Genomic DNA, 10,407 nt, shown 5'->3' with positions numbered 1-10,407 from the left:
CATACCTGGGGTCCTCCTGGCTGGAGCTCCCTCTGCCGTACAGCGGGATGACTTTCTCCCTGCTGATGCCCGCCTTGCAGACGGGACACTGCTGCCTGCTGGGCCGCGTCTCCAACCACTGAAAACGAAGAAGAAAAAAGAAAACGCGTTGTTTAAAAGAGAACAGCAGAAAACTTAAAAACACATTTTCCAAAATGCAGCTACATTCATATCTATTTGAAATTCAACGAGAAATCAGCTGATTTTCAGCTCAATACTCTGATTTGTTTTTCTAATTACTGATCCTGCTGGGGTTTGTGTTTTACCACCACTCTTCAGTGTGAACGTTGCAACTGAACAAAGACTCAACTGCTGCGTTTCTGTTACAAATGAGTGCAAAAGAATTTCACAACAGTGATATTTCCATTAAATAAGCCATGCCATTTAAATCACACATAAGTTTGTTCATCCAATAATTAAACATGATGGTATTAATCATGGTTAACTGTTTTAAAACATAATGTTCATCAGACTCGAGCCATTTTATAAACTACTACAGGAAGGTTTATGTGTTTATTAGTGGGTGATGATGCTGGTGTTGCTATTGATTGAAGTAGGACAGTTTTCCATTCAGTGCTGGTATTTTCTATTCACTTAGTAAACTTGAAAATTTCCACCTTCTTTGATCCTTCAACACATCAAACATGTCGAATATTGATCCTTTGATGCATTAATCGAGTTAAATGTCAGGAAAATGCCCAGATTTCAATTAAAATATTGTTTTTATCTAGTCAAATCAAGGGATAGTTTACAGATTTTATGTAGTTTTTGTCCATTCAATTGGAATTTAGCAGTTTAGAGGATGAAATATTACAATCTATTATATTCTCATAGCAACTTTCTTCACTCGGATTTCAGTCGTTGGTATTTTTCCACAAAACCGCGCCATTAAAAAGTCCCATTTATCCACCTGTTTGTGTGCGATTGGTTATAAAAGAGACGACAAAGCAGTACTTACTTGATGAAGGCAGGGCCAGCTGCAGAGGCAAAAATAAACAAAGATTAGTTCACACTCAAACAACAATGTCTTTTTCTCTAAAAGCTCAGATCAACAGTCCTGTAAGCGTCAGATTAGAGGCGATGAGGAGACAAAAACCTGGAGATAAAGACGTTTTATTAACGTCGTTCCTGCTGCCTGTTCGGTTTGATGGTGATTTCCTGACCTGCTGCTTCAATGTGGTGCAGAAACGTTTAGGGAAAAACTCACAGGAGAGATTTAAGGCATGAAAATGTGAATATTCCTCGTTTTTAATATGCTGTGATGCAGAAACGAGCATCTAAATAAAACAAATACAAAGATACAAAGAGGGTGAATTTTTTGTTTTTGAAGATTTAATGTTTGTAAAACCAGATTTTGAGCATGGCGGCCATCTTGTTTTAAAGCTTCCACTGTCTATGACAAAATGCTTGTTTTGTTGTTTTTTAACTAGAATAAAATCATATGAGAATTAGGTCTTAATATTACCAGAATAAAGCTGTGATATTTGGAGAATAAACTCCAACATGAGAATTAACAAGAATTAATTATTAAAGCTTTTATTCTCATTAAAATGTTTTTTTTTTTTTGTAATTTAAGACCATCTTCTTATAAAAGAGGGGAAACGATTAGCACTTAATTGATTCAAGTTATTGGGAATTTAAATATGTTTGTTTTTTACACATAGTGTTATTTCATCAGGAGTTTTTTTTTTTTTTTTTACTGCCAATCGTATTTTCTTTTAAAATCAAACTTTGTTTTATTATATCTCTACCGGTATCTGTAATGCTGTAATTATTGTGAAACACTTTGGTCAAAAGTGGATGAAAATAGCCAGAAGTGGGTCACCTGAACGTCACCTGCACCTGGTGCTGCGTTTGCAGGAAACGGACAAAATCAGTCCCAGCAGCACATCTTTGCTGCTATTCTTCATCCCACACTTGCCCTAGTTTTATTGATTATTTAAATTGTTTAAATGTAAGTTTCAGAAAGAAGACGGACCAAATGTACTTCAAAATTACTTTGTGTCAAAATGTTTATTTCCTCAAATTTCGAACAATATTTGCTCAGGTTTGGTTCAGACTAGTGTCCAAATCTTTTCCTTTTTGGTACTGATTGGTTTATTAAATAAAAAAGCAAAAATTATTTTATTATTTCTTTTTCTGCTCAACCACAAATAAAACCTTCATCAAATATGTATGTAATTGAAGATCTAAAATATAAAAAGTGCTCTAGATGGTTGTCTTATTAGAAAAACAGCAACTCAATTGCCAAAGTTTTGGGGTCATTAATTGTTTTCTATTTTGGTGGCCAAACTCTTTACAATTCTTGACTTTTAATCAAGAAACAAAATTATTTAAATAGCCAAAAAATGTGCCCAGGACTATAAATACAGACTTAAAAATGTATTGACAATTATATGTAAGACATAAGACATATAATGCTCTATGTTGCTTTCTACTTGCAGAAATTAGTGGCGCTTCTCTTTCTTTTTAGAAGCTAAAGAGATGAGCAGCTGCTTCTCAAATGCAACTTTTTTTGGGGTTAATATTTAAACATATAAAAGAGGAGCCAAACTGTTGCACAATGGTTTATATTCACAGTGAAATAATCAAGTTTTTCTAACATAAAAGCAAAATAGAGATGCTGATGTGCTCAATCTCGAGCACATCAGAACATCAGAAACCCAGCTGTGTTTATTTGGTGATGCATGTCATAGAAACCAGCTGTAACTTGATTCATCAGAACTGCAGAACTGGTCTGCTCCGTCATCAGTCGTATCTACGTTTATTAAACCCAACGCTCCTGACTCGAACGCCGTTTGCTGCACTAATGCAACGTTGAGTTGAAGTTGCAGCAGGTGAGCTGACCCCGGCGGTTCTGCAGCCTGATGAGTTTCATCACAGTTTCATCACGTTAAGTTCGACTTCCAAGAGCAGAGGGGATTAAAGCAACATAGCAACTACATTACATCAGCATAAAACACAACGCACAGCAAAAACACACGAGTTACGGTGTGTTTTACACTAAATAAGCGTCCCACCCAGACACTGATCTTTGAGCAAAAAATGAGAAAAATGAACCACTTTACTGCTCTTTTATTATTATTATTATTATTATTATTAGTGTTTAACTAAAGATTGAGTGGAAATTTTGTTTTCAAAATGATCAGATTTGATTTGATGATAATTTATTTCAGACAGACATTTCACCAGCAGAAATAAAACATAATAATACAGACTTTCATGTTTCCAACTGTAAATACAATACCTTACTATCAAATTTACATACTTAAATACATGTAAATACACCACTTATTTGGTGACCGTGAGTCTGAAAAGGAGTATGATGAAGTTTAACTAATATAATCAAACCCCTTCTCCATTCATTAATTCATAGCATAAATAGTCTTCCTGTTTTCAGGAATCTTTCAATAAATAAAACAAACAAAAAAACAATAATAATAAATCTGAAATAGTATTTCCTGAACCAGATGTAAGTATTACATACAGCCATATATATATATACATCTAGCTGCATTTATACATAATAATATATATCTATATATACAACCACATATATTTACATTCACATACAACATCCTGCACCCAATTGCCCACGATATCCACAGTGTTGTTATTTCCAGTTAAATTCATATTAGCTTCAGACGATTTGTCCTCCAGGTCAATATTTGTGATTAAATCTGGGCCTCAGTTCAACCTTCTGTTGAACAAAGCACTTTTAGAGGCGGCGACATCTGGAAATCTTGGTCACTTTAAATATAGAGCCACAACCTCCCACTGGTGTCCAGGTGGAGGAACGTGACTTTTTTCCTTCTTCTTCCTGGGATTAAGATACCAGTGGAGCTAACCCAGATCTGCTCCTGGGCCGTAATCTCCCTCCAGCTTTAACTGGAGCACAAGAACAGGCGCCGCGCATGAATGAGAAACATTCACTGAGCAGTTTCCATTTCCCACACACGGTTCGAAGGTTTCATCTTGCGCAATGTTAGCCTAACCCCAGATAAGAGAAAGTGCTAGAATGAAAGACTTTGACTAGTTTATTTTAAGCACTAACACAAAAATATGTTGATTTTATAAGAACATTGCAGCTGATAAATACTGAAACTTGGGCTTATGTAATGTGTAGATTGTAATGATTTACTTTTAAACTTTAGCTGTGAAAGCAGACATATTATTTTAGTTTATCAATCATTTTTATTTTAGAAGTCTTCAGGAATTTCATTAACTATTAACAAAACTCCCTTCTTATTAAACTTTTTCTCAGTTAATGTATTTTATCACCTTCAAAACTACACAATCAAAATTAATGAAACTTTTACAATATTTTTTGTTTTTCTTAACTGTCCTTAGATGAACATTTTTGTTCCTAATCAGATCATATGATGAGTTTGAACCACTTCTCTTCAAAGCTGATCACATGTTAACACTGTAGATATGTTAATCAATCAGCTCCGGAATGGGTTTCTAACACGTTCCTCCGGAAAAATATGAGTTTTGATGAAATAAATCAATGAAAACAAACAGAAACAAAACTCGTGAGCCATCTTGGCAGCAGTCAGACAACAAACAGGCCACAGTGGGGCGTGACCCACACAAACTACGGGTTACGGAGGCCGTGCAAACGGCCAAACTACCCCCAAACTACAACAAACCACCGACTCCTACCAGAACAAGTGGCCGCACATACTGATGACCGCGTCCCTGGCAGTGTCCAAGCAGATGTTGCACTCGAAGGTGGCCCGATCGCGCTCGCTCTCTGCGCCGCCGCCTCCGCCGCTGCCGCCCGGCCCGCCGCGGTCGCTGCTGCTCTCCCCCGCGGGGAATCCTGCTCTGCTGGCCGGCCCGCCGTTACTCGAGAAGCGTGGATCCGTGGCCGCCATGATGTTAGCCGCTAAAGAGCTAAAGGGAAATGAGCGCACCGAGCCAGAGTCAAAGCCACGTCAACGGGGTTCCCGACCCGAACCGAAGTGGAGCTGCGAGTCAGAGGTGAGTGCCGACCAGGAACCGTGCGGAGCCGCAGCCGCTACCGGACTGCTGCCTTCATCAGGGCGTCTGTTTCCGGAAGGAAAACACAGGGGGCGGGGCTAACCCTGCGTCACTTACATACGTAATGACGCTCAGACACGCACCACTGTTCTAATGTCTTCAGTAGTTTTTCATTTTTGTACACAGATGTGCTTTCTTGTTCTCTAAAAACAACTTTTTTATGTAATTAACACAATATAATTTCTAGCTGAATTTTATATTCAATAAATGCAAATTTTCTGTCAAGAAATCTCTATTTCATCTGTTTTTATGCGACTTACATGCAGAAACCAAGCGCTCCCTGTCAGATGGAGCCTTAAAATTATTATTTCTATCACTGGCACTATTACTGCCTTATTTCTACTTGTGAACTATGTATTTTATTATTTTATTACCCACTGTTCTGTACATTATTTTTTAAAATAATTTTAATGCAATAATAATTCAAATAAATAAAAATGACACACCCCGAGATCCCCAGCTTTCTAAAATAATCCCGGAGTAATTCTTTGCCAAATTCTTTGTTTCTACTGTGATTAACAGTAGAAACATTTGCTGTTTAATGGCCAAATTTACTTGTGGGAAACCAAATATTTTAGCTTGAAATAATCTGTTCCCTGTCCCCCCTTATTCATTCATTCATTCATTCATTCATTCATTCATTCATTCATTTACTGGTTATTTATCGACATATGAATCGTTTTACCGAGAAATCGCAGCTGCAGTGTGCGATCCAAACAGAATGTCACACAAAACCGGAACTTTTCTCGCTTCATCGTTTCTAATCGGACTCGTTAAAGGCATGCACCCATGCGTGTTGTGTCCCCATGCTGGCTCTGGTTGTAAATATGTGCGTTCGCCGCTAAAGTAAAACAAAAACGGGGTTTATTTTTGGACCCGTTTAGCCACATGAAGCTCCAGCGACAAACGATCCAAGATGAAGATCAAAAGACAGAAACAAGCCAAGAAAACGATCAGCTTTTACAAATACAACTTCAGCTTCAGGGAGCCTTTTCAGCTCCTCATTGACGGAACCTTCTGCCAGGCGGCGCTGAAGAACAAGATCCAGATCAAGGAGCAGATGCCCAAATATCTGATGGGAGAAGTCCAGCTGTGCACCACAAGGTGAAAACCTGTATTTGTTTGCGGGCAGCGTTTACGTCGATCCATTTTGCTTACGCGTTTGTCTCATCCGCAGCTGCGCTTTGAAGGAACTTGGGACTCTTGGGAAGCAGCTTTATGGCGCTAAAATCATCCTGCAGAGGTTTCAGGTCAGGAAATGCGCACATCTGAAAAACCCAGTCCCAGCATCCGAGTGCCTGCTGTCCATGCTGGAGGAGACGAACCCGCACCACTACTTTGTTGCCACGCAGGTACGCAGAGGTCGGAAAAGGACTCAACAATAATACTCAAGTAAACACAGGAGGACTTTGCTCGAGTAAAAAGTAACCGTCCAAACAATTATTTAAGTAAGGATAAAAAAGTATTTGTTAAAACATCTACTTAAGTACTTAGTAACTGATGATGCTATTAATAATGTAATATTTAAAAATTACGTCACCAGACTGACTGGCAATTTTAGTAATTGAAGGACCAAAATGACAGTAATTGATGTAAGAAACAAAATCATTTTTCCAAATGAGTTTCTTTCATCTTAAAGTTGATGAAGCTCTAACACAAACTGCAGGTGTGTGTCTGTGTCTGATGATTTTTTTTTTTGTTTAAAAATGTTTGTTTTTCATTCAGTGAGTAGATGAGTAGAAAATCCACATATTCTTCTCAAGTAAGAGTAGAGATACTTCATAATAAAATTAATCAAGAAAAATATAAAAGTAATAAAGATACACTGAAAAGTCTTTTGTTTTTTGTTTGTTTTTTTTTCAAAAATCTTACTCAAGTAATTGAGTAAATGTTACTAGTTACTATCCCACTCTGCCCATGCTATAGACACTGTATTTATTTGCATATCAACGGTATTTAAATACAATGAAGTCATATTTTTAAATGTATATGCTTAAAAAAATGCACATTTCAATTGTTTAGTTTTAATTTAAACTACTGAATGACTCTAAAACTACCAGTATTTTTTCCCACAAATATCTACACTCATTGTAAAAAAAAATAAACTGCTGTTTTTTATAAAATGACAATGAATTTCCTAGAGTATATATTCTGTATATATATATATAATATATATAAATTATAAGTGATCTTTTTTCACAAGGTCATGTATCATTTGAGGCTTTTAATCAGTTTTAGTTAGCCGGACTGAAGGCACAAAAGGCTCTTGGATTGTGAAAATTTCTCTGAAATGGAAGGAAAATTATAAATTGCTTTCCAATTTAGGCTTTTTTAGGACTTTATTTTACATATTGTAAAATGCGTTGTCCATTTATGTGCAGGATCGTGCAGTAACTGATGGACTGAAAAAGATCCCAGGCGTCCCTCTGCTCTACATCATCCTCAACACCATCGTGCTGGACAAGCCCAGCCAGGCGTCCCTGGACCACGTCCAGGCCGTCCAGCTGGGGGAGCTGGTGACCTCGGCCCAGCAGCAGAGCATCCGCAGCCTGAAGGAGGAGCAGGGCATCAGCCAGAAAGACGGGGAGAGGCGGGGGAAGAAGAGGAAGAGGAAACAGAGAAACCCCAACCCTCTGAGCTGCCTGAAGAAGAAGAAGAAAGGTGGGCCGACACCGGCGCAGAAGAAGACGGAACCAGGAGAGAAGAAGAAAAGAAGTCGACACAAGAGAAGAAAAGCGGCAGAAGGAGACAACATGGCTGCTCCTGTAGTTATTAGTACATAGTGGGACAGAAAGACAAAGACTCATGCTTTTAGTTTCTCACAATGAGCAACAGTTTTAACAGACTCTCCGTTCTTTCCAAGGAACCAGATTTTCTTGATCTCCTTTTGGGTTGTAGGATGTCAGGGAGATCATAAAAATTACAATAGTGTTCCTAAAGATTACAATTAAAATATTAATTCAGATAAATCATCAAGGATTACCAGGATTGTTTTTTTTTCCTTCATGACGATCACCACCTGTGTTAGATTTAGCATGTTGACCAATAAAAATATACATGAAGTGTCAGCGCTGAGAGCAGTGGAGTTCCTCACAATTGTATTGAGACAATTTGCATACATGGAGTGTCCAAACTTTTTGTCACATGGGCCAAAATCAAGTCAAACAAATTTGAGGGCCAAAGTAAATTTAATTTTGCCAACTCAACCATAAATTAAACATGTAACTCTGTAACTTGTGTTTGTATTGAACCAGCAATCAGAAAATATTCTTCTGTTACATGACAGTTAACAGCTTTTAAATGTTTTCTGAAAAACACACCAGCAATAGAGGCTCTGAAAAGAGTGAAGGGATTATTTAAATCCACAAGGGGGCGTCCTGAACTGTTTTACTCTAAAGACAGCATGGAAGAGAAACCCAACCATAGCTGTTGTTTTGTTTAGAAAATATGACATTAGTTATTTACATTTGAACACACTTTATGATGATATAAAAATATAATAAACTCTTTTCTTGCTTATATTCTGTATTGTTCCATGAACTGAGAGATTGTTATGATTTTTCCCCCAATGGGATTTTTCCCCCCTGTCCATGATGCTGTGACATGATTCAGGATAACAACTGACAGAAAGTTCAACATAGCCACACTGGTGTTGTCTTGCATGTTAATACACGATTTGATCGCTTAGTTGTTTTATGTTCAGATTTACTGCTATTTTAAGTAGATTTTTTTTTTTCAAAACAGCAAAAATTGAAAAGTGGAGGAAAATTCTGTTTTTATTTTGTAATTTTCTAACTTTCTGTAGAGATCACAGTTGAAGCTGGTAATGATCTGCATAGCTCTGGATTCTGACCAGTAAATCGAGCTATGATGTTTCTGTCGTTTCAGAAACATCAAAACGACAGAAAGTTCAGGATTTGCATTTAAATTAAGTCCAGGAACATTTGATTAAGATCTGTTGATTATATTTGCATAAATTAATCAATGATAAAGAAAAAAATATTTTACAAAACTTTATTGCACATATTAAATAAGTCATTTATGAACAAACTTATATTATTTAAAGACAGATCAACACACATCTATGGAGAGTGAAGAGTTTTAATAAATTAATGGGACACTTAAATAATTATTACATGTGTTATTTATTGTCATTTGACACTCTTCACTCCTTAAGAGTCAGGACATACTGGAGCAGCAGTTTGGCTTTAAAATATAAAAAGCCAGTTTACCCATCATATAGTTTTAGGGTTAAAAACTATGGATAAATACATTTTAACTGTTTCTCTAAATTTTTCTAAAACTGCATTAGTCTGTTCTTAGAAAAATGGTAATCTTGAAAATTTTAAGAAAAATTATTCAGTCCTACATTATAAAAAAATACAAATAACATTTTACTGATTCTCTGAATTATTCTAGAAATATGTTTTGGGTAGATTTTGAATAAAACATATGAGTTTTATTAGATGTTTAGATTTGTACTGTTTCTTTGCAGTTCTGCAGGTTTTACAGGTTTATTGTTTTTAGTGTTTGGAGTGGAAAATGTCAAATCTCGCAACAGCAGCAAATCGCGCCGTTTTGCTATAAATGAGTGTGACGCGCATGCGCCACGCTGGATAGAAATATGACGCAGCTTCTGCATGAGCTTATTGAAAAGTGATGCGGCTAGCGCCTGGCCGCATCACGAAGACGCCAAGCTGTCGGTCTGATACTCATGGACTTTGGGACGCGGATTAAAAATGATATTTTCTGATCTCCCGACACGCGGAATCCGAGAGGACGTCAGGCCTTATGACCGGAACTTTTACGGCTCCAACTAAATCGGGTCAGCGTTCGTCCAGGCCAATTTTGGCGTCTTGTACTTGACCTACGAGGAGGCCGCAGTGGTGGCTCGTAGGCCGCTGGAGCGCCAAGTCTCAAATCGCTGGCGGATCGGTTATTCGGTAAGTTATTTTTCGGAAACTTTATTCTAAGTTGTTTGTCTTTTTCCACCGAAGACGTCAGTGAAGCCATTTTTTGTGTCCAATCAGACCAGCAGCAGTAGAGACCCGACCACGGCCTCTCAGCGGCGGTTTGTCAGCCTCCCTCAAACACCTGAGGAGACAAGATGGCGTCTGGAGCGAGCAGTGGATCGATTGTGGATGGACTACAAGCAAGCTGAGGATTCCCTTCAATCAAGTTGAGGATCGTTGGCAGTTGATCGATTTTGGATTTACTTCAATCAAGTTGAGGATTCCCTTCAATCAAGTTGAGGATCGTTGGCAGTTGATCGATTTTGGATTTACTTCAATCAAGTTGAGGATTCCCTTCACTGAAGCTGAG

The 10,407-nt window shown here is 37.6% G+C and overlaps 2 protein-coding genes across 2 annotated transcripts in view; one reads left to right on the top strand and one right to left on the bottom strand.

The window, feature by feature from the left end:
* rnf5 (ring finger protein 5) overlaps window positions 1-5,133 on the bottom strand; it is a 10,659-nt gene extending 5,526 nt beyond the window's left edge. The window contains exons 1-3 of the mRNA XM_055023661.1: window positions 4,705-5,133; window positions 998-1,016; window positions 6-118 (exon numbers count right to left, since the gene is read on the bottom strand). Of these exons, the coding sequence (XP_054879636.1) occupies window positions 6-118; window positions 998-1,016; window positions 4,705-4,919 (347 nt within the window). The 5' untranslated portion in view covers window positions 4,920-5,133. The remainder of the gene's footprint in view (window positions 1-5; window positions 119-997; window positions 1,017-4,704) is intronic.
* A 738-nt stretch (window positions 5,134-5,871) lies between these two features.
* utp23 (UTP23 small subunit processome component) lies at window positions 5,872-8,589 on the top strand. Its single transcript, XM_055023680.1, has 3 exons — window positions 5,872-6,189; window positions 6,263-6,437; window positions 7,467-8,589. The coding sequence occupies exons 1-3, from the start codon at window positions 6,002-6,004 to the stop codon at window positions 7,866-7,868; spliced, it is 765 nt and encodes a 254-aa protein (XP_054879655.1). The 5' UTR covers window positions 5,872-6,001; the 3' UTR covers window positions 7,869-8,589.
* The last annotated feature ends 1,818 nt before the right edge of the window (window positions 8,590-10,407 follow it).

This window comes from Poeciliopsis prolifica, unplaced genomic scaffold (genome assembly GCF_027474105.1).
Source record: "Poeciliopsis prolifica strain line A6 unplaced genomic scaffold, Auburn_PproV2 SCAFFOLD105, whole genome shotgun sequence".
Classification (NCBI taxonomy): Eukaryota; Metazoa; Chordata; class Actinopteri; order Cyprinodontiformes; family Poeciliidae; genus Poeciliopsis; species Poeciliopsis prolifica.
The sequence above is the reverse complement of the archived record's forward strand: the minus strand, read 5'-3'. Positions and strand labels throughout refer to the sequence as shown.

Bases quoted from the DNA above. Each gene is read 5' to 3' on its own strand.
- utp23 (XM_055023680.1), top strand. From the start codon at position 6,002: ATGAAGATCAAAAGACAGAAACAAGCCAAGAAAACGATCAGCTTTTAC. The intron at 6,190-6,262 runs GTGAAAACCTGT...TCTCATCCGCAG, and splicing joins GTCCAGCTGTGCACCACAAG to CTGCGCTTTGAAGGAACTTG. The intron at 6,438-7,466 runs GTACGCAGAGGT...ATTTATGTGCAG, and splicing joins ACTACTTTGTTGCCACGCAG to GATCGTGCAGTAACTGATGG.